Below are 25,510 nucleotides of genomic sequence, written 5' to 3' on the forward strand. Positions count from 1 at the left end.
TGGAATGATAATCATTTGATTAGATTAGAGTTCAACTGTTCAACTATAACACGCGAAAACATCCTAATGTCTTTCCCTTTGCTCTTTATGCATACAGCCAATGCGATTCACTGCACACCCAAAAGGATAAAAGTTGAAAATTTTATATGTACATGGAGAGAGATTGATCTCCAAGTCCCACTTGAGTAAATTTCCTTCCTCTATTTAAGCCAAAAAGTTGCATCAGAGCAGCAGACTAAGGTAAAATCTCCCCATATGCTTCTTCACCTTGATAGAACGGCCTACTCCTTTATGGTCTCCAACGGAGGCCTCCTTGACCTGCACACGGCCAGCCTGTGCTTGTACTCCGCCAGGGGGAACCCCTCCACTTCTTCTAGCCTCGGCCTCATCTCGTCGGTGGCGGCGGCTCCCCCCTCAGGCGATTCCTGCACCTCCCCGGCGGACTCGGGCGACACCCGGACCTTAGCCCCAGCAGATATCCTCTTCGTGGCCGATCTCGCGGCCATCAACATCACGGCCATGTCGCCGGCCGCGACCACGGAGTTCACCCTCCGCATGGGGAACATGATGTAGACTTCGCCGAGCTGCAGCTCCTCGTCTGCGCCGAGCGCGGAGAACCGCCGCCCGACATGCAGGGACCGGGAGCTCGCGAGGAAGTGGCCCGGGCACTCCAGCATGAGCTCGGCCGCGTTGACCGGCTCCCGGAACTGCTTGATCTCCCCGCCTGGGAAGATGACCCTCGCGACCCTCGAGCTGCTCTTCATGGAAGGCGGCGTGATGAACGTGCACGAAATGTAGTTCCCCATGTTCGATCACCCTCGGAACAGGAATGGAGAGAAGACTTAAAAGAGAGACGTGCAAAGAGGGAGAAAGATGTCTGTCTGTGGTGTTTTGTGTGTATTGTGAACAGGCGAAGGGGCGTGGAATTGTGTATATATGGAGAGGAATGAGAGTAAGGGTCAACAGATACGGACCGGAAGTTTTTATATTGTGAAAGGGGGAAAATCAAGACATATGATGGAAGGTGGAGTGAAGGTTGTGGGAAGTTGACGTGCCGTTTCACGGAAGAATTGAGAAAGGCATGCGCGTTTGGCCGAAGGGTAGGGGAAACTGCAGCGAAGTTGCCTAAGTCATATGTTTTTTTTTTTTGTACTTTTCCCAACGCGACACGGTACAATGTACTCTCTCCTGCGTGCACATGCTCGTAGGAAAAACTAGTAGTTCTTACCGGTATCTATAGGCGGTGCAGAGGAGTCATGGGATCACGTGGACCTCACGAGGAATCACACATGATTCCATAGATCGGAGATGAATCGGCCCTATTGCTCCGAGTGCGGGCAACATATTATCTTCTGGCAAGGCGTTCGCCTGCGCTTCCCACATTGAATGCATGGGCAATTGGCGGGTATTGCATTAGTAGGAAAATGTTTTTGCATTCTACACGTACACTAAACCAAGAGTTTGTACCTCTAGTTTTGTAATTTCGAATTAGGCACCGGATTGCATTTCAAAGCAATTACCCCCTCCCTCCTCGCTTTGTCAATGAGCTCCCACGACCTCGATCTGAGGTTGCCGGAGATCATCACAACCTCGCCGTGGATATCCAAGCATGGGGAGGTTGGCGGTGGATGAACCGGAGAGGTAGTGGTGTCGGGGATGGGGACAGTTCTCGGACGCGGCTTTGCGGCATCAGATCATGGCGGGTGGCGGTGGAAAGACTATGGTTTCGGGGCTATTCGGTGGGCCTAGGTCATGGGGGATTTGGGGGCATTAGGATTTACACCCAAGTTCCTCACCATTATACCGCTCGATGTATCTGTCGAAGTCAATATTTAAATATACAAAGTCTTTGTCGTAAGAATAATACCAAAAACCGATGATATTGATCTATAGAGCACCCAACGATTTTCCATGGCATCTCTCTTTGTCACGCATCATTTTCGCTTCTCTTTCCATGAACATTCTTGAAAGAGATGTCGTGCCTATAATTTTCAAGTTATTATTAATGCTTAAGTTCTAGTCGGCCAGTGTGAAACCAAATACCTTAATATTGGGCAGATTCGTCGAGTCAAAAAAAAATGTGGAGATGCAGAATAAAGTGGAGTGTGAAACCGCGAAGTTAAATGGTAAGTCCACTGACAAATTTGCTATTCGATTTTGGGCGACGTTTCGCGACGATGGGGACTTCGTTTGGTCTGCTTGGGTTTTGATTGGTTTTCGACCTGTTCTGGTCGCTCTTGATGTTGAATAAACTTTTGAGTTAGTCATCGGATCGGGCGGGTTAACTACTAGAACAAAGGAAAAAGAATTGTGCCGCGGTGGACATCGAAAATCTATTTGTTTGAGAGAAGCGTTAGAAAAGTCCTAAACCTTTTGCATTGGTATTAATTAGTCCTAAACCTTTTTTTGGTGTCAATTCAGTCCTAAACCAGTAAACCTACGGATTTAGGACTGAATTGGCATCAATGCAAAATGTTTAGGACTTTTTTGATACTTTTCCCTTATTTGTTTCCATTGCACTATCGAATTATTGTTTCCGTCGCAGGAGTTAGATAGTACTTATTAATGTGTAATTTGCATGTGTTATGGGGTCTTTATTGTATTTATGTTTCTATATGTACCCAGCCTATAATTAATCATTCTTTAAAATACATATGACGCAACCTTAATTGGGATTGACCCGCCATAGGCACTTCGTCCTTATTTTCTCTTCGACTCTGAATATCATCGGCATTTTAGGGAAAATACCAAAAAAGCCGTAAAGCTATTGTACTTGTACCAATTCAGTTTACAACATTTCAATTGTGCCAATTTATTCATAAACATTTTGACGATTTGTCAGTTTAGTCATTTCAACCAATTTTAGCCTAAAACCACTAACATGGCAGTCTAGTCAGCGCCAGCCGTTTTACGTGGAACGGCCGGTGTCGACGTAAATAATTTTTCAATTTCTTAATTTCCTTAAAATTTTCTATTATTATTTTTCTTCTTTTCTTTATTTTTTTCCAACCCTAGGCCAGTGACCCTTGCCTGAATTTGGGCGAGGGCCGACGCCCTCCCCTGTGACCTGTGAGGGCGAAGAGGTTGCCGCCTATGGCTGACTCGCCTGTGGTTGATGAGGATCAGCTAGCGACCTCGCCGGCGACAGAGTTGGAAAAAAAATGAAAAGAAAAGAAGAAAAAAAGGAAAGAAAAAAAATAAATTCTACAAAATTTAAAAAAGTTGTCCATGTCAACAATTTACGGTCAAAATTGATCGGAATGACTAAATTGGCAAATTATAAAAAGATTTAGGACTAAATTGATAAATCGTCAAAATGCTTGAGATTAAATTGACACAATTGAATTTAGGATTAAATTGGCTTAATTGAAATATTTAGGACCAATTAGCACAAATCTAATGAGTTTAGCACTTTTTTGATAATTTTCCTACCGTATTTATTCTAGTTTTTTGTGCCCTAGACTCAGAGGTCACCTTCCTAGTCCTGATAAAGATAGGTCATTCATGTCGGGACGTAGAAGCTCTCTCAATAGAGATTGTACCCGCGATATTTTCAAGGGATTATTTCCTTTTGCAAACGATGTGCTAAGGGGGATCCGAAATATCACAATGGCAAATTCAATAGATTTTATGACTCGCTCGAGAGCCGACCCTGAGTGGAGAGAGATCCATTCGCGAATCACGACACTTTTTCATCTTTCGGAATTTCCGAGCCTTTTTGGGCCTAATTTGAATGATCACGAGGCATCTATAGTAAAGCTTTTATCCAATTTGGTATTCCAGAAGCACGAGTTCCCATCCAACCGAGTGCAATGCATCATATATTCAAAGTTTATTGGGATTTTCGTTTACCAGTGCCGTTAGCTTCAAGGGATCAATTATGTCGATTCTAATGGGGACAAGTGAATGTAGACACTCTCAGCATGTCCGTGAAATACCAATCATAACATAGGAGGAGCTGGCGGAAGCGATCAGTCCTAATTTTGTGCTCTGTGTGCTCACCATTGTCAGGATATCTTGAACAAAACAGAAGAGAACTCAGCACAGCAATTCACCACCTCCACTCTTTGTATAGGAGCAGGGGTCTGAGGAAATGCCGAATCAAGTTGGCATTTTGAGAAGCAACTAAGGTAGATGAACGATCCAATTGCTTCGATCTTCCTTTTGCCATGGACCCATAAGTATGTCGATCGTGTGTTGTTTGTCCTTCTCAAAGGTAGGATTCATTTGTTACATCAATCAAAAAGATGTATGAGCTTAGCGCAAAAAGAAGTAGCAAAACAAAACACGTTCCAAAATGTGCCAAATACAACTTTACAGTACTCATAAATACTCTCTTTGACATTCTACTTGTGATGGAACCTTAGAAAGGGCATGTTTTTTGGTGGTGGTCGTGCACGCAGTAGAACTGATATAGATCTACCAGTCGCAGGATTTGCTTAATATGTCAAGTCATATAACTTTTTTTTTGTCAGATCAAGTCATATAACATGAAAGTAGTAATTTCAAGGGGATCCTTGACCCCATTCACACATCTGGTTTGGAAGGGAGAACGAGAATTAGCTTCATTTATTGCTCGTATACTGAACCAGCCCTATACAACCCAAAATCCTTAAAAAGAGCTACGTACAGAATTCACTTAATATAGCACAACTCAACGATAATACAAAGGAAAGAATAACTTGATGATAAGTGGGCATCAAGACAGAACAGTGAACTCTAACTAGATCCGATCCTCAGGAAAAGTTCCAGGACAGGAGCAACGATAGTCAAGTAACATATACCAAACAAGACAGGAAAGAGGAAGGCATGTCCCCAGCCAGCCTATTGTGGCCTGTAGTAGCCACTCTGGTGAGACGGCGGGTATGGAGGCTGAACAGTGTACGGAGGCCTTGGAAGAGAACCATGTTGCTGAGCATGGGCATTGTAGTATGGCCCACGCCACCCAGGATATGCAGGTTGGCCATACTCATGGCTGACCGGAGGAGCTTGTTGCTGTTGATGAGAGGGGTAAGGGGCACCGTGTTGAGCTGGAACCTGATAAGGTGGTGGTGGCTGCGGAGCCGAGCCATACGATGGAGTATGGTAGCCATAGCCAGTCATGGAGGTCTGCTCAGTAGGCTGATAAGGAGGAGTTTGTGAATGAGGAGGAGGATGAGATACACTTTGGGGATCTGTTGAATTGGGTCTTTGAGGCTGGTGTCCAACCGCAGGATAGCTGCTGTTGTATCCTCCAGCATTTTTATCCTGAAAACTCAGACCGGCCATATTTCTTTGTACATCCTCCATCATTTCACGGCACTGGATGTTTCTTGTCATCACAAAATCGGTGCACTGCTGCTTCACGTTTGTAATTGCATCCTGTCAAATCAAAAAGGATACCAGTTCTTACAACTCGAGGATGAACCAAACATTTTGTTCAGAATTAGCCCATTGAAATCAACCATTACAACCAAACAACTCTTTGATAATCGAAGAAACATCAGATAATAGCCAGAGTACATCCTCACAACAAGCTGATTAACGAATTAAATAGCACGCAATTATCACAACACCCAAAAATGAGCATGTCTTACCTGAAGAGTGACATAGAACTTCAACCCCTCATTGATATTCTCCTTGATTTCTCGATATTTAGCTATGGCAGCTTGAATTTGCTTATAACATTTCTCGCGCGATGCTGAAAATTTGAAGGGAGCATTCACAAATATACCCAATTAATAAATTGACTTGGACAAAAAAGAGCAGACCCCAGGCAAACATCACGAACGAAAGCGATATTTATTTCTTCTTGAAATAGTAATGTAACATCTGAATCAAACAGAAAATACCATTAGCTACCATTAAACAAAAAAAAGGGCCTTTAGAGAGCTGTTACAAAGGAAAAGTAAAAGATTGCACTTGAGGTAAAAGGAATAAAAAAGCACACGATCTCACAGGACTAGGTTGAAGCCTAATTCAACTTTCTCCACAAATCAGTAGATGGTCTACCATCTTAACTTTAAAAGAAAAAAGACAAAAAAAGAAAAAAAAGAAAAAGCAAGAACTGTGAGCAGCAAGGCTGAAATAGTTGAATCTGGGACAACAAAACAAAAGTCAGACATTCCATAAAGTAAGAAAAGGAGACATTGTCATTCATTCCCTTGGGCCTTTTGAGTTTCTCCTTGGAAAAGGAGTGAGATCAATTTTAGTAAACATGCAAAACCGTAAGAATCGAAGAAAATATGTTATTCCTAAAAGGTTTATGCTTATCATTCACTAACAATGAAGATGAGCAAATGATTAATTAATTTGGAACAGCCATAACCCACCTTTGTAATCTTCAAGGTTGAAAATGGAAGAAAATTGATCATTTTGAGCCTGTGAAACAAGACATACATAATATTAAGAACAAGACAATGGAACCATTCTCACAGCAGAATAGTGGCTGGTCAGCAGGAAACCTGGATTTGCAACAATAAGTGCTCTTGCGCCTCAATGTTTTGGGCAATGTCTTCACAAATAGGATCATACTTTGATATCTCCTTCTTAAAGAGGTCTTCCTGAGAGCCGGTTGATGCCATCAACTTTGGTAATATATCATCCTATGCAAGCAAATATAAAGGTAGGCTCAGTCCAGTGTGTCTAAGAGCAATAATGGCTCTGCCAGAGGGAAACTAAAGGCATGCTTTTTTTTCAGGCTAACATCAGAGTAACTGCTAAATTTCAGGACACACTGTTAAGAGAAATTAATGGCTATATCTTGCTAAGGAACCAATTTATCTATACCACCGGATTTTACGCTCTCCATCACAGATCATCAGCAATCAAGATGATTATCTTTTAAACAAGAATATCCATTCAGAGAAGAAAAATAGCACTTCTTAAGCTACTATAGTCTCGTGTGCTCGATGGGAAACAGAAAAGGAAAGGAAAAGGAAAGAGGCCAAACTACTAATTGTGAGAAAATGAAAGGACGACTACTCAAAGTTGATGAGACGTTGCACCAGAAAAATCATATTGGGTAGAATTAGGAGTTTTTAAAATTCAAAAATAAACGAAAGAGTTGCACGATGCCCAATTCATAAAGGGGGAGAAAGGTGATAGACAAAATGCCGATCCAAATGAGACGGAGAAAGGTGATGTAACCATTATTCATACAACAAGCGAGTACTTCGGAAACAATTGTACCGATTCCTCTGAGAACATAAATTCCACAGGCCCAGAGACTCCAAACCATCTTACCCAGTTTGGAGACATGCACAATGTGCATAGCCTTCTTACATAAAAAAAAATTAAATACGAGAAACTATTACAGCAAATGGACTTTGAAATTCCTCTTTGCTAACTGAAAGATAAAAAGCCACATATTGATGATCCCGGAAGTATGCTTACCAAAAGAAGTCATGTCTTAACCAAAAGGATGAATATTGTGCCAATATTCAGCAATTGGAAGTTGCAGTACCAGGTTGGACAAAACCAATTATTGAATAATCCAATGATTCTTTCAAAACTTCTCCTTGTGTTAAATTACATATTGACGAATAAAGTTCTGCAGCTTCATAATCTCCAAAAAGGCATTCAATTTTTTTTTTTAGTCGTTATAAGTATTAGATTGATCTATTCTATGGCAGAGGTGTAAGCAAAGAACTATCTAGAAAACTAACCTTCCTTTTCATCTCCTTGAGCATGTCTTCAAGCCCTGCTCTCTGTGCACCGAGGGTTTCCAATTGTCTCTGAAAAGAACAATCGATGAAATTATATAGTTATGACAACAATAAACAAAAATCAAATATCATTGAGTACATCATTAAGAGATGACGGGAACAAGGAATGTAAAACATTGAGAAAAATAATCAAAGGCCCGAGTCATGCAAGAGAAACAATTACCAAGCTCTGCTTTAGGGCCCCCACAATAGCATCTTCATTCGCATCCAAAGACATTATCGGGCGAGCCAAACTTGGGAGAGCTGATTCAATCTGGAAAAAGGAAGGAGAGACCAATCACTGTAAATACAGATGAAAACAAAAAAGAGAACTACGTTCGTGCAAGCTCAGAATTCAAAATATAGCTTCAATGAAAATTTTGAACACTCAGAATGTACTTGCTGCCTTCAAAGTCAATGGAAAATATCCAACATAAATCTGGTCCATGCATATAACAAAATTCATGTGATTCAAAGGGGAAAAAATGCTTTTCAGAAATGACCTAGTGAAAGATGATTTAGGTAAGTGCTACAATCACCCATTGCCAACTGCCAAGGGGAGTGGCATTAGTCAAACTGGATATAGATGGTTAAAGGATCGTGACTAATTTTTCATTGCAAACATAACAAAAATGAGTAGCCGACTGCTGGCTGATGAAAATGGACATCAACTGATTAGAACGGACAGAGCTACCGGTTAACAAGTTGTGTGATATTGCCCAATATGTTCTCGAGAATGATACGTTACTGTATTGTGTTGAGAGAACAGCTCATCCCAAGGATCGTATGGCCATACTACGACAAGAACAATTTTAGCAGGTTTTCTTCGTTAACAATTCAATTTGAAGAATTTTGCTTTCATTGAGTGAGTTTCTAAATACGCAACAAAGCCTATGTATGTTATCCATATACAATTAAAAGATGCTCAATAAAATGGCCTGATCCCATTAAATAAATCACTAAAAGAGATCTCCGTAGACTGTATAAAATTTTGGGCATGCACATTTTGGGTCATAACCATGCTGGCTAGATGCATCCTCTCAAACTTTTACATAAAAAATGCAACCTAGTCAATGCAACTATGAAAGCTCTTACTGGCCGACGATCAAGAATTGACATGAGTGCCGCATGATCTTTCACTGAACGCTCAATACGGGCATCGCTTTCTGCTGCTTGCTTCAGATTACCAGCAAATCTGTTTAACCGATCTTGCAAATTCTTCGTCAGAGTGCTGGACTGAGGCCTGGTCCAGCGTGTTCCAAATTGGCCCCTAAATTGGGCATCCTCTCTTGCTTCTTTTTGCAGAAGCTCTTCGGTTTGAACCAGAAGCTCTTGATTCACTCGCCTCAGATCCCGAAGCTGCTGTAATTCAGCTTCAAGACCAGCCGGACCCCCACTGATCTGCACTGCCTCCACATCTTCTTTGAGATCTGCTGGAAGAGCGAAGTGCCCTTCTAGAGCTAGTATAGAATCCGGTAGGTCCATATCCTTGAGCCTCACACGGGTAAGTTCACTTCCTTGCTGCAACTTTTCAGCTTGAGTTCGAATAATATCATCGACCATTTCAGTGTACCTAGAAAGTGCTTTTGCACTGCTATCAGGGACAAGACTTGCAAACATCTTCTCCTTGCTGGCATCCAAAACCTCATTCATCGGCATTGGCTTGACCATAGAGAATGAAGGGAGGGGCGGCAAGGAACTAGGGGAAGGAACCCTCATAAGGTAAACTCTGTCATTTTCCTTGACGGCCCTGTCTAGGTTCCTATTAATGTTTGCCTCCAACTTGTTAATTGCATCCAAAAGCTGAGCTGGTGCACCTTTTGTCGATTTCTTGGCCTCTGATAAGGTACTAATCCCACTCTTCAGCCTTGCAATCTCCTCGGCAATTTCTTCCTTCTCATGCAGTTCTAGACCGTATCTGTAGCATGCTTCTGCATAGAAAAAAGCCGCCTTCAGCTGCACATGGGATATCCAGCCCTTGTCAAAATGTTGGTTCAAAGGTGCCACATTCAGAGCTGCCAATGCTTCTTCATAGTACAATCCGACCTGTTTTGTATTGGAAAAAGTATTATGTGCTAAGATCACTAATTTCATCACATGAAAGGACTAATATTAGCTCAGTACAAAATCTAGATTACCATGTGCTATAATAAGCCATAAACCACCAGAAATGAAATCCAGAAGTTAGCATTGTACAATCCAAACAACAACAGTCCTAACATCAATCGTCAGTTACTTAACCCCAAAAACCACCTATTCCAAGTCATCAGATTCCCGATTCTGAAAGCAAAATGCATGGGGATTCACAAGCAAAGAGAAAATTGAATCCACAAATCAAGAGCAGTTTTATGTCAAATTCGGCTATTTTGACCACTTCATAACCGAGAGAATAGATCGCTCCATCGCATACAAACAATCCACTATCAGTCCGTCCATACCAAGTGCACGCTCACGGACTCTACTAGTCATACATCCAAACAAATGCGATCGAGAGGAATTAACAAGACACCGACCTGCCGAGAGATCTTCGCGCACACTCCCGGGGTGCTCCCCTTGGCAATGGTGTTCTCAAACACGCACTCCTGCGCCTGCGCGAGCATCAGCCTCTCCAGCATCCCGGCGCACTCCACCGACACGTCCACCGTGGTGGAGCTGCCCATCGAGGCCTTGGCGGCGGCGTTGTCCCTCAGGTAAGCGAACGCCCCCGCGGCGCCGATGAACGCCTGGACCGCCTGGCGGCGCCCCTCCACCGTGGAGCGGTCGTGGGTGAGCCCGATCTGGCTGTACACGGCGCCGAGGTTGAAGAGGACGGCGGCCTTCTCGAGGTGGATGTTCTGCTGGGAGGCCTTGTGCTTCTGCTTGAAGGCGTCGTGCCAGGTGAAGGTGACGGCGTTGACGTGGTCCTTGTCGGGGGAGATGGGGAAGCGGGTCTCGACGACGCAGAGGGCGCGGAAGTAGGACTGGAGGAGGTCGCGGCGGGCGGTGGGGGAGGGCTGCTTGGCGGGGTTCTCGAGGTCGGAGCGGAGGTCGCGGAGGGCGCGGAGGTCGTCCTCCAGGTTCTGGGCCTCGCGCTCGGAGTAGTTGAAGGCGATGTAGGAGCGGACGGGGCGGTAGAGGTCCACGGCGGCGGTCTTCTTCTCGAAGATGGCGAGCATGATGTTGGTGGTGGAGGAGGAGGAGGAGGAGGAGGAGGAGGAGGGCGGCGCCGACATCCTGCTCGATCGATCGATCGATTGCGGAGGTGAATTTGGGGGCAGGAAGGAGTGTAGAAGACGATCGATCAGAGGAGAGAGAAAGAAGAGAGAGAGAAAGACTGGTTTTTTTTTTTGGGCCTTGAAGGGGTCGCGACGGAGGTGGAGGAGGATGTTTTTTTTTTTTTTTTTTTAACTTACTGGCGAAGGAAACACGACACGACACCGTCGGACTTGTCTGAGCGAACAGCGACGTCGTCCGGAATCGAAAACCTTACTGCTCCGTTGCAGTCTTGCATGCTGCTACTAGGATGAACGCGCCAGCGTTTGCGTTTGCGTTTCGTGTTATCATTTTTTTCCGGGAAAATTTCAATTAAGGACCCCAAATGGGGTTAAATTCTTAAAAGAGGGCTCAAAGTGAACATAATATGTAAATAAGGGCCTGAAGTACCTAATCAATCTCAAATAAGGACCCGAAGTGCCCAAAAAATCTCAAATAAGGGCCTGGGTCGCCGGCCGGCCAAAATGCCCTCCGGCCGGCGAGAATGTTACTATTTCGGCACCGGAAAAGTAAAATTTTTTATTTTTTCCTTTCTGTTTTTCTTTTTCAGTTTTTTTTCTTTTCCTTTTTCTTTTCTTTTTTTTTTTCTTCTCTTCCTCCGCCGGCCATAGCCGGGGCCGGCGGAGGTCGCCGGCCTCAGGCGAGGCCGCCCTCGCCGGCGTCGGGCGAGCCGGCCTCGCCGGCGCCGGCGAGGCCGAGCCCTCGCCAAATCGGCAAGGCTCGACCTTGCCGCGTCGGCGAGGCCGGCCTTGCTGGTTGCGGGCGAGCCAGGCCTCGCCGACGCCGGTGAGGCCGAGCCCTCGCCAGACCGGCGAGGCTCGACCTCGCCAGATTCTTTGGCGAGGCCAAGCCCTTGCCCGGTTCGGCGAGGGCTCGGCCTCGCCCGGCCGGCGGGGCCGAGCCCTCGCCAGATCTGGCGAGGCTCGACCTCGCCCTACGTCGGCGAGGGCGGCCGCGCCTGAGACCGGCGACCTCCGCCGGCCCCGGCTATGGCCGGCGGAGGAAGAGAAGAAAAACAAAAGAAAAGGAAAAGGAAAAGAAAAAAAACAGAAAGGAAAATATAATAAAAAAATAAAAATTTTACTGTTTCGGTGCCGGAATAGTAACATTCTCGCCCGCCGGCGACCCAGGCCCTTATTTGAGACTTTTTGGGCACTTCGGGTCATTATTTGAGACTGATTGGGCACTTCATGCCCTTATTTGACACTATATTCACTTTTGGTCATCTTTTGAGAATTTGACCCTACTTGGGGTCTTTAATTGAAATTTTCCCTTTTTTTCTTCTTTTTGGAAATCTTCAATGATTTTGATTTATGGTAAGATTTCGAATAATATCGTCGGATAATAATTTTAAACTTTGACATTCTAAATAAGAATAGTACCTTTTTTTACTCTCGAATTCATTCTCTCTTTATTGGGTACCAAGCCTAAAGTTCAAGGGTGAGCAAGATGTACCGATCGAAACAGAAACCGTCCGGACCGGACCGAATCGGTTCCAAAGGGAAACTGGATCAATAACCACCCGGAGCGACTGCTTTTTTTTTTATTTAAATGTTTCACGCATGCCTCCTCTCCTCTTTCATTCGCATCATTGTCCGCGAGTATTATCGTCTCTCAAGCCTTCAGCGTCTTTGGCTACACCACCCATCAAAGATCAGGACAAAAGAGGAATGCACATTCTTTCATTAAAAGTGGTCGTGCACATTGGAACTGGGAGTGATTCACATTCATGTTCTACGGAATTATAGAGCACCATCTCCTTGGTTCTCTAGGTAAGAAAGGGTTTCTGTCTTAGTTTTTCTGTTTTTTTTTTTCCAGAAATTGCTCCTTTGATTCCTAGCCGTGCCCCTTCCTGTAAGATGTTTGTTGTGTCGAGTGTAATCAGTTCAGTAATCCCCGAGCGATCGGACATAACGATCCCAATCAAATTGTCGGTTAAGTTTACTTGAAATATGTTTTTTTTAGTTGGTCCGGCAGAAGCTCTGAAGATGGTTAATGTAATTGGAAAGAGAGAACCGAAGTACAATCATATTTTTGCGTGAATAACAAAAGCTTTAGAAAGTCGTTTCCACAAAAACAGAACTAGTTCAAAAAAAATTATTTGGGGGTCTTTGGGGTTACCGGCCAAGCCGCCGCCCCCCCGGTTCGATCGGACCCGGACCGGTCGAGACCGCGGACGCGTTTGACCCGATTACCCGATTACCCGTTTCAAGCTCTCTCTCTCTCTCTCTCTTTCTCTCTAAAATATATTTAGACGCGTCTGGAAACAAAACCCCTCTCTCTCTCTCTCTCTCTCTCTACAAGAAAGTCGAAGCAGCCCTAGTGCCGGAGGAGCTCGTGATCAGCTGCGTTCTCCGATCGCCCATCGCCTCCGCCGCTCCTCCACCGCCCGCCGCCGATCCAGGTGCGCCATCGCGTCTCTCCGATTCGCTTGCTCCCTCTCTCTCTCTCTCTCTCTCTCTCTCTCTCTCTCGTGCTTTCCGAGCTAGGGTTTCCGCTGTTCCGGGGTCTTTGCGTTCGTCTTGCCTTGCTCTCCGTATCCTGGAGGGGGTTTACTGTTTGTTTGTGGAAGAACTTGAAACGCGAGGGGTGAGGATTTCGGTTTGATTCGAGAGGGGAAGAGTTTCTGCTCTGGCTTTGAGGCGACCGTGCCGAGCAAAGTGGGCCAAGTTCGGGCCTTGTGGTTCGTTTGCTGATGTTAGATTAGGTTTTGTGATGTTGATGGAGCTCTTGTGACCTGACGTTATCCTCATTTTTCTGGAATTGGCAGATCTGTTGCTCCATCGGAGTCCTCACTGATATTCGACGTTGCTTCTCGGTACACACAAGGTAAGGAAGCCTAATCTAATTGCTCCGGTTGACTCAGGTTTATTCGTAGAATTCATGGCTCGGAAACCTCAAGAGTCTTTCTTGTGTGTAGTGAAGGTGATGAATTGTGCTCATTTAGTAAGTAAGAGTAGGTTTTTACTGCCTTTGGGCTCCGATGTAACCATTAAAGTTCTTACTGCAAAAAGATGAGGGTGTGACCTGTTTTTCGAGCATGACCGTCTACTTGTGTTTGTACCGAGACGGTCTGAAGATAGATTGGCAAGTTTGGGAAGTAAAACGTGTGGTATTTCTTCATTTTGTTGGCAAATGAGCCTTTATGCAGGAACTCTTCCTTTTTTGGAATTGATTGTTAAGTTATCTCGGAGTAGCGTTAGAAAGAGTTTATCGAGGATCATCTCTAAAGAGAATTTTGAGACCGTGTTTTGTATTACTCTTTTTATCATTCCAAATTCAAGACTACGACCGATGCGATGGATTGGTCTGTGCGCCTCTCTTATCGCTTTTTTGAATTCCTCCGTTATTCATATACATTTCGGTCCTTCTAAGCCAAATCTCAATTTGTGGAAATCTTTTGATGGCTTCCTTATGAAAACATCAATTTTTATGTGGGTATAGACGGTATCTCTTTATTCTTCATGATATTGATCACGTTTCTTATCCCTATTTGCATTTTAGTGGTTTGGTCTGTTATGAGAAATTATGGGAAAGAGTATATCTTGGCATCTCTAATTCGTGAATTTCTAATGATCGCTGTGTTCCGCATGCTGGATCCTCTACTATTCTATGTCTTCCCGAAAGCATGCCAATCCCTATGTTGTGCGGAGCTAACCATCTTCTATTCGCTGGAATAAAGCTTTCCTCTGCAGGGGCCTTGTGCAGTAAAACCCCTAAAAGCAGTCATCTGTTATTGTAGAGTGTTTCGTATCAGTAGCTTCTAATATTTAAGAAGGGCAATGCCTTGCACTCCTTGACAACGCCTGCTTTCAACTTTTTAGTCTATATTCCTAGTGATTTGTACTTTCATTAGTTTTTCTTGATCAGCCTGATCCCAATAGTCGCTCACCTGGTTGACCTTTAGAGCGACAGTTGCTTGCTGTGATAGGTTATTGATATATTCAGGATCAGTTGGCAATTGTGCAATGAGTGATTTGGTCATACTGGCTTAAAAAATGTCAACTTTATCTGCATCTTGAAGTGATGGTCCTTGCCATGTGCAGGATCTATACTTCATTGTTTAATAATAAAATAAATTTGATTATACAGATATAACACTTTATTTTTGTAGAAATAGCATTGTCATAAATGCATCATTTACAAACTCATTATTTGTTGATAGTTCGTTTTCTTTTGTGGGGCTTTATCTTGTTATTTGGTCGGTGGGACTTTAACTTAGATATGGTAGGAGCGACATGTATCTGTCGGCTCTGTACCTTTGCCAAATTGCCACCCCCACCCCCAATCAATTAATAATTAGAAATAATGGACCTAATTTGATGATAGGATCTAATTCTATAGTATTATATGTAGGTTTTTTCAGTTACAGATATGTGATCTCTGAGGAATTAAGAGTCTTGTATGTAAGAATTTAGGTCACAAAGTCATCCTTCACAACCATTGGAAATTGGGAATACGGCGGATACTGGGTTCAGTGAAATTGTGGTGGATTTTGGGTGTAAGCTTAGACTGGATGCTGCATATTATTGAGATAAAAGGATGAATCATGAGCAAGTGTCAAACTTGGATGCTTGGCAGACAACCTCTTACATTGTCTGCGTGTATTCAATAATACGTCACATTTTAATGTGTGTCACGTACCAGTATGATGTCTTATTTGCTGTTGTACTTTGACACGAATGAATTAGATGGGAAGGAGATCTGTAGCGGAAGATTTTTTATTCCTTTCTAGCTATGGTGTGATTGAATATTGAATGCATTTAGTGTTTTCTTAGTTATTGTTGCTTCCATAATGAAGTTTGGGATTGCGCTATTCTATTGGAGGAACTAACATTGTTTTTTCTCTTTTTTGAGATGTACTTCCGGTCATCATACAAAAATGCAGGAGTTGAGCTTGTTTTTATTAGTGTGTCCAAATGGACTGCAAGAAGTTCATTCAGATGGTTGAGGAGAAGAAGAAGAGAGCTCTGGAGAAGAAGGAAGCGCCTTTGAAATGGGAACAGAAGCTTGAAGCTGCTGCCAAGGCAAAGGCTGATGCTGAAGCTAAAGCAAGGAAGTTGAAGGCTGTAAAACACAGAACGAGATCTTCGTCAGCCTCTGACAGTGGTACTGACAGTGATTCTGACTCTAAGGAGCAGAAAAAGAGGAGACGATCTCACAAGAAACATAGGAAGCGTGCCCGCTCTGGCTCCAGTGATGATGAGAAGAGGAAGGAGAAGAAGTCAAGGCGCAAACAAAGGAGAGGATCTTCGGGTACTAGTGATGATAGCAGTGATGAGTATGATAGTGAGTTTGAAGAAGAGAGGAGAAAGAAGCGAAGTCATAAGAGGCGCAGGCATCATGACTCAAGATCAGATTCTACTGCTGACTCTCCAAGTGAAGACAGTGATGATGAGAAGATTCGGAGGAGAAGGCGTGCAAGGCATCATAGACACAATAGGAAGGTGAAATCGAGTAGTCCAGATGATTTGAGCGATGAGGAGGATGCTGCTGTTAGGAAGAGGAGTTATACAAAGCATCACAAGAGGCAGCAGTACTCGGAGTCCAGTGATTCAGGTTCTTCAAGTGAAGTTGAAGATGGCGAAATAAGAAGGAAGAGGCATTCAAAGCACCATAAGCATCGCAAACGGTCGCGCAGCCAGGACTTGGACCCATCAGATTCTGATGAGAATGGACGCGGTCGAAGGAGTCGATCTGTGGGCAAGTCATCGGACGACAACCATGACGAAGCCAGTAATCTGTCAAAGCACAAGAAGGTTGAGCATCACAAGCATGGCCAGCATCACAAACAGCGGCATGGTAACAGCAATGGCAGTACTCTCAAGTCTCAGCCTCCTGGAGAAGCTATTGGGGAATCGATGGACAAACCAACTGCAGAAGATGGTGTTTGTCATGATGCCCGAGCATGAAAACTCTGGGCTCCCTAGTTGCTTCATTTATGAGTGCGGGTGCACACGAATAACTTGAACTCATTGGTTTACTCGATGTGGTCGGAATCTGTGGTTTCATGCAACGTTCCAAGTTCAGCTTTGCTTTCTATCCAATTTCGTGGTTTAAAGTTCCTGTGGCCACCTGTGATTTCTAAGTCCTAGTTTGCAACTTCAGCGTTCTCATTGTCGTAGCTGTAGCAATTTACAACCGTTCTTTAAAAAATTGACTCGTCCAACTTCAACGCCACAGCATTGCTACATCACAGTGTTGACCCAGCTACGAATTGCAACAAATAAACTCATATAGTACTTATAGTCTTTGCCAAATTATTTAGTACATGTTCTTAGGCGACAAACGAAGTAGGTGAACAAAAGCTCCCGTATAATGCCCTTAAAATAGTGCATCCTACAATGGAATCTAATACACGTACCACGGTTCCAGACTGTTCGTGGGCCATAAAATGGATGTGCGCAACACGTTCCCGACCAAGTCTTTTATCAAGTAGATCCATTCCAGACTTAGCCATAAGGTTCCACTTAAATGTCATTGTTGTCCTTGGAACTCAACTTCGTCAGACCGTTGACGACTTAGACAAAATCGATCGGCAGTTTTGGTCGAGTTCCAATCAAGGTAAGAGACCAATGGCATTCCGACTGTGAAGGTGAGCGTATGTTTTAATGTCTGAAACTATAAATGTACACGGACAAGGACAGCTGCGGAATAGCCAAAGAAACAAGAGACGTTCTGCAGTTCCACCGAAGGTAGGCATTTGTTTTGAAAGCTTGCAAGCATAAAGTACCTGCCTACCCTGAAAACCAGCGTTGAACATCAGCGACAACTTGGAAGTACTTAGAGGGCGAGCCTCATTAGGACGGATTAGCAACAATTATAATTATTGATAATTCTCTCTAGATATCTTCTTGCATTTCAGTGGGGGGATGCTGACCTCGCATAATTTACAAAAAGATGAGCAAGTCCAGCTGGTGATTTCACTCATCACCATAGGAAGCAGAGATAGAGAGTCAAAAAAATAATCTTTTGTTACTTGTTATAATCTGCTGGAAGACTGTTTTCCATGGAATTCTAACATGCAGAGTATAGAGCAAAAATGTCCAAAATTGGTTTTATTATTCTATTCCTGAGCTGAAATGTTACTGATTTTCAGCAGCTGGAATAAATAAAATAAATAATAGGTACAACACGTTGACCTCATCCATTGTGATCAAAAGTTCTTCAAAATCTTCTCACTCGAAACACCATCAGCTACAAGAATCGAAGTGATTTCCTGCAAATGGTCAAAAAGAGAACTTTCAATTCAAGGATGAGTCTCATACTAGCGTTAGGAATAGCATTGAAGCAGAAAAATGTAGTGACTTTGCTCATTAAGAAATAATGCAAATTGCCACAACCAAGCAATTCACATAATGTATTTTTTCGTTATATCTCTGAATCATCACCCGCCAACTTCAATTTTCTGCCTGTAATATGTAAACTGGAACAGGCAATGGTAATGGGGGAAGTTGGGACTTGTCCCGGGATATAGAGCCAGACAAACGGCTGGATTGCCCTACCACCGGATCAGACCTTCGCCAAAGGTTTTTATAAGACATGTACGACACAAGCTGTTCCATTCCATCCACCCTTGAAGCTGTTGCTCTCCCAAAACAGACACAGGACTGGAGCATTGGCCAAAAGCAGCAGATAGCGGGCACACACTAGACTCCTCAAAATGCACTCGATGAAAAGGCTCAAGCCTCTAGCACACTGCCTTTCATGTCTAAAGTCTCTCCCGAGAGTCAAATCCCACAATATCGTAATGTCCCAAAGAGTAAGTACATAAAAAGTAGCAAAATTTTAAATAGGCATTCCAGATCCTGCAAGCAGCCAATACAGTTAAACCAAGAACTCCGGCCATACTGTTGATGCAATTCACATCAGCATCTAATTAAATATGCCCCTGCTGTATATACAACAGGTTCGAAAGCAAATCAGCAACAGCTTTCAACTCTACAAAATGCCTCTTCCACTTCATGAAGTCCTGGCAGTAACCACTCATTACGGACGTGTTCTATTAAGGCAGCATTTGGTGAAGAAGAAAGCAACAAAGGAAAGTCGAAGCGAGTGAGCATGAAAAAAGTAATTCTTTTCCAGGTGTTTGGATAGAAGGAATGGAGATCAAAAGTTAAGAAAAAGTTCTATTGGAATTAAATATAATGGCTTTACATTTGTCAATTCACTTTCATACTCTCTGGTAAAAGAAAACTAGGCTGACATTGATACACTGGTCTTCTTATAAATCAAGATTATTAGGGGTTAAGTTGGCAAGGGTTCTAAACCAATGTAGTTGAAATTGAGAACTGATATGATCTTACAAATCGGATCCTGAGAATCATGTTAACTCGGTAGAACATCATTTGCAGGGGTAAACCGGTAATTCGCAAAAATTTCTTAAAACATTGAATTTGCGAGTTGCCTCACATTGAATTACTGGTAATCGTTTTTGCTGGCAAGGTGCACTTTGTTTGGGATTTCGGCTCTACGAAGTAAGATAAGCCCATCAGGCTTTAGTGGAACATTGGTTCACCAATGCCTACCTGTATAATTTCTAAAAATCAACACAGGAAAGGGCTTTCTGTTCTTCCTACGGACAAATAGGGTTTCTAGTTTCCGTTCATACTAAAAGAAAGCTCACTTTTCGTGCTTTCTTCTTGTTCATAAATGGTAGAGGCACCACCAACATCGGCCCCCAAAATTGCACTTTAGAATGTCAGTAGCACCGGAAAGTGAAGAGACTCCGACTTTAGAACTGCATGAACGAACTTTTTGATATATCTGTGTGTGCTTAAACTTTCTTAATCAGAGAAACTTTTCAGAAAAGCTAATATAAGTTTTTCTTCCACAGAAATTTGAGTCTTTTGGAGTAGAGTGTTGCTATTAGGATATTATATTCTCTTCATGAGTTCATCTGTAGATACATTTTAGCGCTACTGTCAATTTGAGAATATAATTTACATGTGAACAAATTTAAACTTTTAGGTTTTATCTTACTGTTAATATTACTTCTGAAAAAGTCAATTTCAGGTGCTATAAATAGATTTACTTGTGCAAGTTTTTGACTCATCCAATTATATGCCGTCAATGTTGGTGTTGATGCTATGAAACCTCACCACTTAGTTCGTTTAATTCTTTGGTCTAATCATGTATACTTTTACGATCATTCTGTCTGTAGAAATTATATTTATAATTTAAAAAAATCTTAAGATCTTAAGATTCAGTCTTCCAATCCAATTGTGGGAACCTCACTAATCCTAGACGAAGATGGAAATGGTATCCTTAATTAAAGTGAGAAACCGTTTAAAGTGATTAAAATGGTAAAACTACTCCAATTGCCAGCAGTGCCAGATTACAAGGTACAGAACCTCCCAAAAACAGGTTACAATTGCACAAGTGAGAAATTCGAAGTTTTCTAGGAACTAACTTTTTCAGTGCGGAATCATGTTTCAACAGGGAAAAGCATAAACAGGAAATAAAATTTCTTCAAGAAAAGCAAAGCTAGAGTATCTTGGTTAGGAGCTTTGTTTTCCTTCATTGAACCAGGGTAGCATCTTCTTTTTACATATAGAACTTTGACTGATACCAACAAGTTACAGACTAAAACAGTGCAGACAACAATTGAAAAACATCTCATTTTTCCTACTCCTTGCGGGAGGCTTTGCTGACTTATACTCAATTAAATGGTCATGTATTAACTTACTAATCAAAATCAACTAGTTCCATAGTAGCGCCCCATCTTTCTTGAACTGGTGGCTCACTTTCTCTAAGCAGTTTGACACATTAGTTTGAACTTCAAAAACACCAGCAGTTCAACACAAGAAAACATTTTCCATTAACTCATTTTACTAATAGATATAAATAATCAAAACCAGGAACTTATCATTATAAACAAACGGAGTCTAAAAGAGTCTCATCTTCACAACATGGAAGAAAATCCCTACTTAATTTGGCACAATGTGAATGCTTGCTTGTTTACTCCAAGTTACTTACAAGATGGGGACTCTATTTGAGTTAACTAAATCCCTGCACTAAAAACTATGATGTCCATACTTAAAACTAACTAAAAGAGTAGAGTGACTATGATTTTTAACGGCTGAGGTATCGGAGATACCAGCCAAAAAACTGCAAGAGGGATCTTACCGCGCAGATACCTTTCTTTTAGACAAGTACTATGCAGTATGCACAACTGTGATGGGCATCTCCATTGCGTCAACAGAGAAAATGCCAGGAAGAAATTGGGTTGACCATTTCCAAACATTGTATTTAGACCCTCGCACAGCTTTTCTTTCAAAATTTACAAAGTAAATAGCCCATCCTTCAACTGGCAAAAAAATAAAAATAATCCATCCTTCATGTTATTACCACAAAGAACTTATCCTATGGCAGTTGTGCAATTTGTATGCCCGAGACCTCATTGACACTGCACTAAATGCAATCTAATCGCCCATACAACTCCCTCATGCATCTTCCAGAACCACCAGACATCAACCTCGAATGCTTCACTTATTAGCAGAAACTTCCTCATGCACCAAACCTCGTGCTACCGCCAAGCATGATCCTTTCAACGAGGTACATCGCCATTGTATGAGAAACTTTTGTCATTGAGAGATGGAGCTAATAATGACACTAATAGTCCAGTAAACAATCAGAAAAACATGGCATCAGCATAAACCGAAGCACAAGAAAGAAAAATGCAATGCATTGATGAGAATCTTTAGCACGACATAACAGATAAATAGAAAAAAGTAAAAGGAATAAATTCGCCAAAAGAAAGCTACATTGTCATGCTCACCAAGATTCCAGAACAACTCACGAAGGAACAAATTGGGAAGATATGAAACAGCATCTAACCTCTGTCATCTGCTTCTGACCGCAGAGCACAGCACCCGTCGACTGAGGGCTAAAATTCCTTTTGGCTCTATTGAATGCAGCCTGTGGTGGGATAGGAAGATTCATAAACTTAGTCGAGTATGACGCACTGAATGAACGCCCAACACCCAAATAACAGTACCTGTACATAGCCAGTTTCCCCACTCCAACTATCATCTGGTTGGGATAATACTGGTACAATCTTAACACCTGACAATTCCCACTCCTTAAACCTATCCTGTGGGGAATGAAGAAAGAACTCATCTTATTATTACTATTTGAGCACAAAAAGCAGCTGTATAAGGATAACAAAACGCCGAATTATTCAAACCTGGTAAGCCATTCTCTGAAGGTTTCTAGCACCATAATAGAGCCTAGCATCGGTTCTCTTGTCAGCACCAAATCCTGACTCAATTAGAGATCGGATCGGACTGCATAAGGAAAGAGATAATATTTATGAGTAACCGACTAGGTTATACATTTATACTTTGCACATATTTAGAGGCACAATAAATGGCAGAATACAAGAACCAAAAGTCAAGGAAGATCAAAACTTTCATAAAAAGCATGCGATAAAAAAGGTAAAAAACTATCAAAACATGAAAGCTCCAAAATCCTAAGGCAGTCTCATGCTGTAATAAAGAGACTGACGTCATAAGATAAGACACGGAGATTGACATTGTTAATCACGGCAAAACAGTTCAATTGTGAAGGACACAAAATTTTGCTTACACTCAAATAAAAATTGCTCAAACTTCGATCACCCACTTCCAGATTGGCCATCTCTTAAATAGCAGCTAGAAATTACTTCTTTCCCTGATCGTTAACATGTTAATCAATCATTCACAATGCATCAATTATTAACCAAAACTGATCTAGCAAAGCCTCCGAGTCTATGGATCCCGATATAGCTTTAAGATACAGAGGTTTCCATGTCATCAGCATAGCCCGCTGAGGTGATGGTTATGATCCAATTCTCAATGTTACAGCAATTAGTTACAGTTGATATACTCGAGCATCAAAAGGAGTAGCCGTCAAACAATGTATCAGAAGTATAAACTACGGCAATCACTTCCTCAGAAGTACGAGGAGACATTCACATCGCACCCCGGATTTTTCAAGAGGAAACCTCAATTTTAGTAGGATATTCTGCCAAACAACCACAACCTGGAATACATCCGATCCATGTTTCGACCGAAATAGAATGGCATTCAGCTTAAATCAGTTCAACACCACATAAATAACATAATTTTTCCAAAGTAAACAGAGCTACACCACAACTCTTAGCTTTCCCATTAGGTCACTAGCAGCAAACCATTTTGCAGATTAAAGCTCAAGGTCTAGTTTGTTTTGGCCCTACCACATCACTGTGACAACCGATTTCATTTTCAAATTTCTACGAGCGAACGAGAAAAGGAGTTCTTCTTACCTGATTCCAGATCCCGTGGCGAAGATGAAAACCGAAGCGTAATCCTCGGGAGGATCGATCCGGTCGATGTCGAAACCCTTCCCCATGACCTGGCTCAGCTCCACCACATCCCCCCTCTTCAACCCGCACAGCGCCTCCGCCGTGCTGCCGGCCACGCTCTTCACCAGGAACTCGAACTCCCCGCGCGCCGCCGCGAGCGAGGGCGGCGAGGCTATGGCCAGGAACGTCGGCTTGGTGGCGTCGGGGACGCGCAGCTGCAGGTACTGCCCGGGCCGCGCGTGGGAGCCGGCGAGCTCGGGCGCGTCGGAGACGTCGATGGTGACGTGGAAGAGGGACTCGGCGGCGGGCTCGACGAAGGACAGTGGGGCGGGGGTCCAGACGGCGGTGTCCTGGCGGACGGCGGCGGCGGCGGCGGCGGCGGCGACGGAGGCGAGGCGTCGGCGGCGGTGGTGGTAGGGGTGGCGGAGGTGGAGGGGGGCTAGGCGGCGGAGGATTGACATGGGGGGGAGGGCGGCGGCACTAAGGCGCGCATGGGGCGCGATGGAGGGGGGAGGCGCGGGAGGGGAGAGGGCAAAGGACATGTTTGGGGAGCGTATCGTCGTATATGAAGGGAGATGGTGGTCGGTAGGGCGGCGGAGCTTCGAGAGAGGCGGCGCTGAACTTGGGGGACGAAGGCGGCGATGAGGTGGCGACGGTTAACGTGCGCGGTGGGTGTGTACGATAGGGGCTCGAGGGGCGAGGGGAGGGGGAGGGGGAGGGGAGGGGGAGTGGGTGTCCACGTGGCGGCTTCTCGGGGGGTCGCCTGGTAACTGGGAGGAGGGGAATGGATAAGAAGAGTTTTTGCGTTCTTCGTCGGAGAAGGACCGCCCGTAGGCCGCCGTCTTCCAAGATAGCCGGAGTGGCGAATAATACAACAATTCATTTTTTCTTCAGATCAATAATGATTAATGAGCAGGAGTATTTTAGGAAATAATAAAAGTTTACTATATATATATATATTCAAGGTTTTTCTGATTAGTAAAAACGTTGAGAAGGACCGTTGAGAAGGACGACCAAACATTAATTATTCGTTTTTCGGCCTTACGATAATCATGAATGCTCTACACCTGCTACGATGGTGGCAAAATTTATTAGCGTGACAAAATTTATTAAATGTTTGAGCGGAACGACTAGTGGTTCTTATAACAAATTAAATCTATTTGTAAGATCGATTTATCAGATCCGTTGCTGGTGTAAGAAATAATTTACACAATCACATTTAGATTGTGAACACGTGGAACAGTTCGGTTACAAAAACTAACTCCATACACACATACCAGTCATCCAACGGCGAATGTGTAAGTTTAATACATACCTAACAATATAATCCTACCAATATTGTCAAATTCTACGTATAATATATTCTTCTTTAGGCTAGCCATGCTACACTTTCGTAATTGAAGATTCCTTTGCACAATTTCATTGAGAGGTCTCTACGAGTCGAATCAAAGCGTTGTTTATTGATTTTGAATCTGGAGCAAAATATTCGGCAGAGTTTTCTTTGCTCTTTGTTCTGACTTGTTTTGGATTTAGTTCAAGCTTTTCCACAGTCCACGTCGAACCAAACCAAATCACGCCCGCTCAAAAACAAACTACCTTGTTCGAGCGTAACACATGTGACTAGATTTTATGCCTACGAAGACATGTCGGTATTCTTTAGATTGCCACGAAACCTTAAACATACCTGTTTGCCCTCTGGCACAGCTCGTTGGAAGTTAAACTAGTTTTCATGGAGCAGTACACAAATACATGAGAAATTGATTTCACTAAGAAAGAATTCCATATGATTTCTCCCTAAATCAACTAAAGGAGCACCTCATTTCATCTTTGAGTCTTTCCAAATCAAGCAACATTTCAACCTATTATGAAATGGCAAATACACGACATAACCAAATATAAGGACAGAAGTGTGTGAATATACCAAAATCTAATGCTATCTACGATGTCCACATAAGTAAAATCCACAAGGTGAACTCTCGGATTTGTGTAGAAAGGGACAATGATAAGCTCAGGCACCCTGGAATCGATAAACCGTGTCACAAGCAAAGCATACGCCAAGGATCTCATGTTACCTCTTACATTTCCATTGCTTTCCCAATGCCACGACTGAGGTTTAGATACACTGTTCTCCGATATGATAACCCACAAACCGCGAGGTTTTCTAAGCCACATGTTCAGTGCATTCACTGAAGGAGGAACTATCCAAACTACGCTTACTGACGGAAAATAGTAATTATTTTGTTCAGGA

The 25,510-nt window shown here is 43.1% G+C and overlaps 4 protein-coding genes across 8 annotated transcripts; 1 reads left to right on the forward strand and 3 right to left on the reverse strand.

Annotated features, from left to right (window-relative positions):
* LOC115664774 (uncharacterized) lies at positions 1-1,062 on the reverse strand. The gene has a single exon (XM_030586658.2). It carries the CDS (start codon positions 804-806, stop codon positions 282-284), a length of 525 nt encoding a protein of 174 aa, XP_030442518.1. The 5' UTR covers positions 807-1,062; the 3' UTR covers positions 1-281.
* A 3,477-nt stretch (positions 1,063-4,539) lies between these two features.
* On the reverse strand, positions 4,540-11,028 carry LOC115664775 (vacuolar-sorting protein BRO1). Its single transcript, XM_030586659.2, has 8 exons — positions 10,199-11,028; positions 8,781-9,731; positions 7,870-7,959; positions 7,647-7,715; positions 6,444-6,584; positions 6,312-6,360; positions 5,577-5,680; positions 4,540-5,361 (listed from the first exon to the last, which is right to left on the reverse strand). The coding sequence occupies exons 1-8, from the start codon at positions 10,895-10,897 to the stop codon at positions 4,825-4,827; spliced, it is 2,640 nt and encodes an 879-aa protein (XP_030442519.1). The 5' UTR covers positions 10,898-11,028; the 3' UTR covers positions 4,540-4,824.
* A 2,178-nt stretch (positions 11,029-13,206) lies between these two features.
* Positions 13,207-17,003, forward strand: LOC115662109 (uncharacterized). 2 transcript variants are annotated; one of them, XM_030584293.2, is made up of 3 exons: positions 13,207-13,341; positions 13,708-13,766; positions 15,795-17,003. In XM_030584293.2, exon 3 carries the CDS (start codon positions 15,857-15,859, stop codon positions 16,847-16,849), a length of 993 nt encoding a protein of 330 aa, XP_030440153.1. In that variant the 5' UTR covers positions 13,207-13,341; positions 13,708-13,766; positions 15,795-15,856; the 3' UTR covers positions 16,850-17,003. The 2 variants fall into 2 exon arrangements, with proteins under 2 accessions (XP_030440153.1, XP_030440154.1); XM_030584294.2 differs by having other exon boundaries at positions 15,826-17,003.
* Positions 17,004-17,891: 888 nt separating this feature from the next.
* Positions 17,892-23,873, reverse strand: LOC115662110 (fruit protein pKIWI502). Of its 4 annotated transcripts, none has more exons than XM_030584295.2 (5): positions 23,224-23,872; positions 22,126-22,225; positions 21,937-22,032; positions 21,777-21,857; positions 17,892-18,156 (listed from the first exon to the last, which is right to left on the reverse strand). In XM_030584295.2, the coding sequence occupies exons 1-5, from the start codon at positions 23,802-23,804 to the stop codon at positions 18,094-18,096; spliced, it is 921 nt and encodes a 306-aa protein (XP_030440155.1). In that variant the 5' UTR covers positions 23,805-23,872; the 3' UTR covers positions 17,892-18,093. The 4 variants fall into 4 exon arrangements, with proteins under 4 accessions (XP_030440155.1, XP_056165193.1, XP_056165194.1 ...); XM_056309218.1 differs by having other exon boundaries at positions 18,113-20,715; positions 23,224-23,873; XM_056309219.1 differs by lacking the exon at positions 17,892-18,156 and adding an exon at positions 20,871-21,483 and having other exon boundaries at positions 23,224-23,873.
* Between the last annotated feature and the right edge of the window lie 1,637 nt (positions 23,874-25,510).

Source organism: Syzygium oleosum, unplaced genomic scaffold (genome assembly GCF_021117445.2).
Source record: "Syzygium oleosum isolate NSW1041296 unplaced genomic scaffold, Sole_v2.1 Sole_v2.03, whole genome shotgun sequence".
Taxonomy (NCBI): domain Eukaryota; kingdom Viridiplantae; phylum Streptophyta; class Magnoliopsida; order Myrtales; family Myrtaceae; genus Syzygium; species Syzygium oleosum.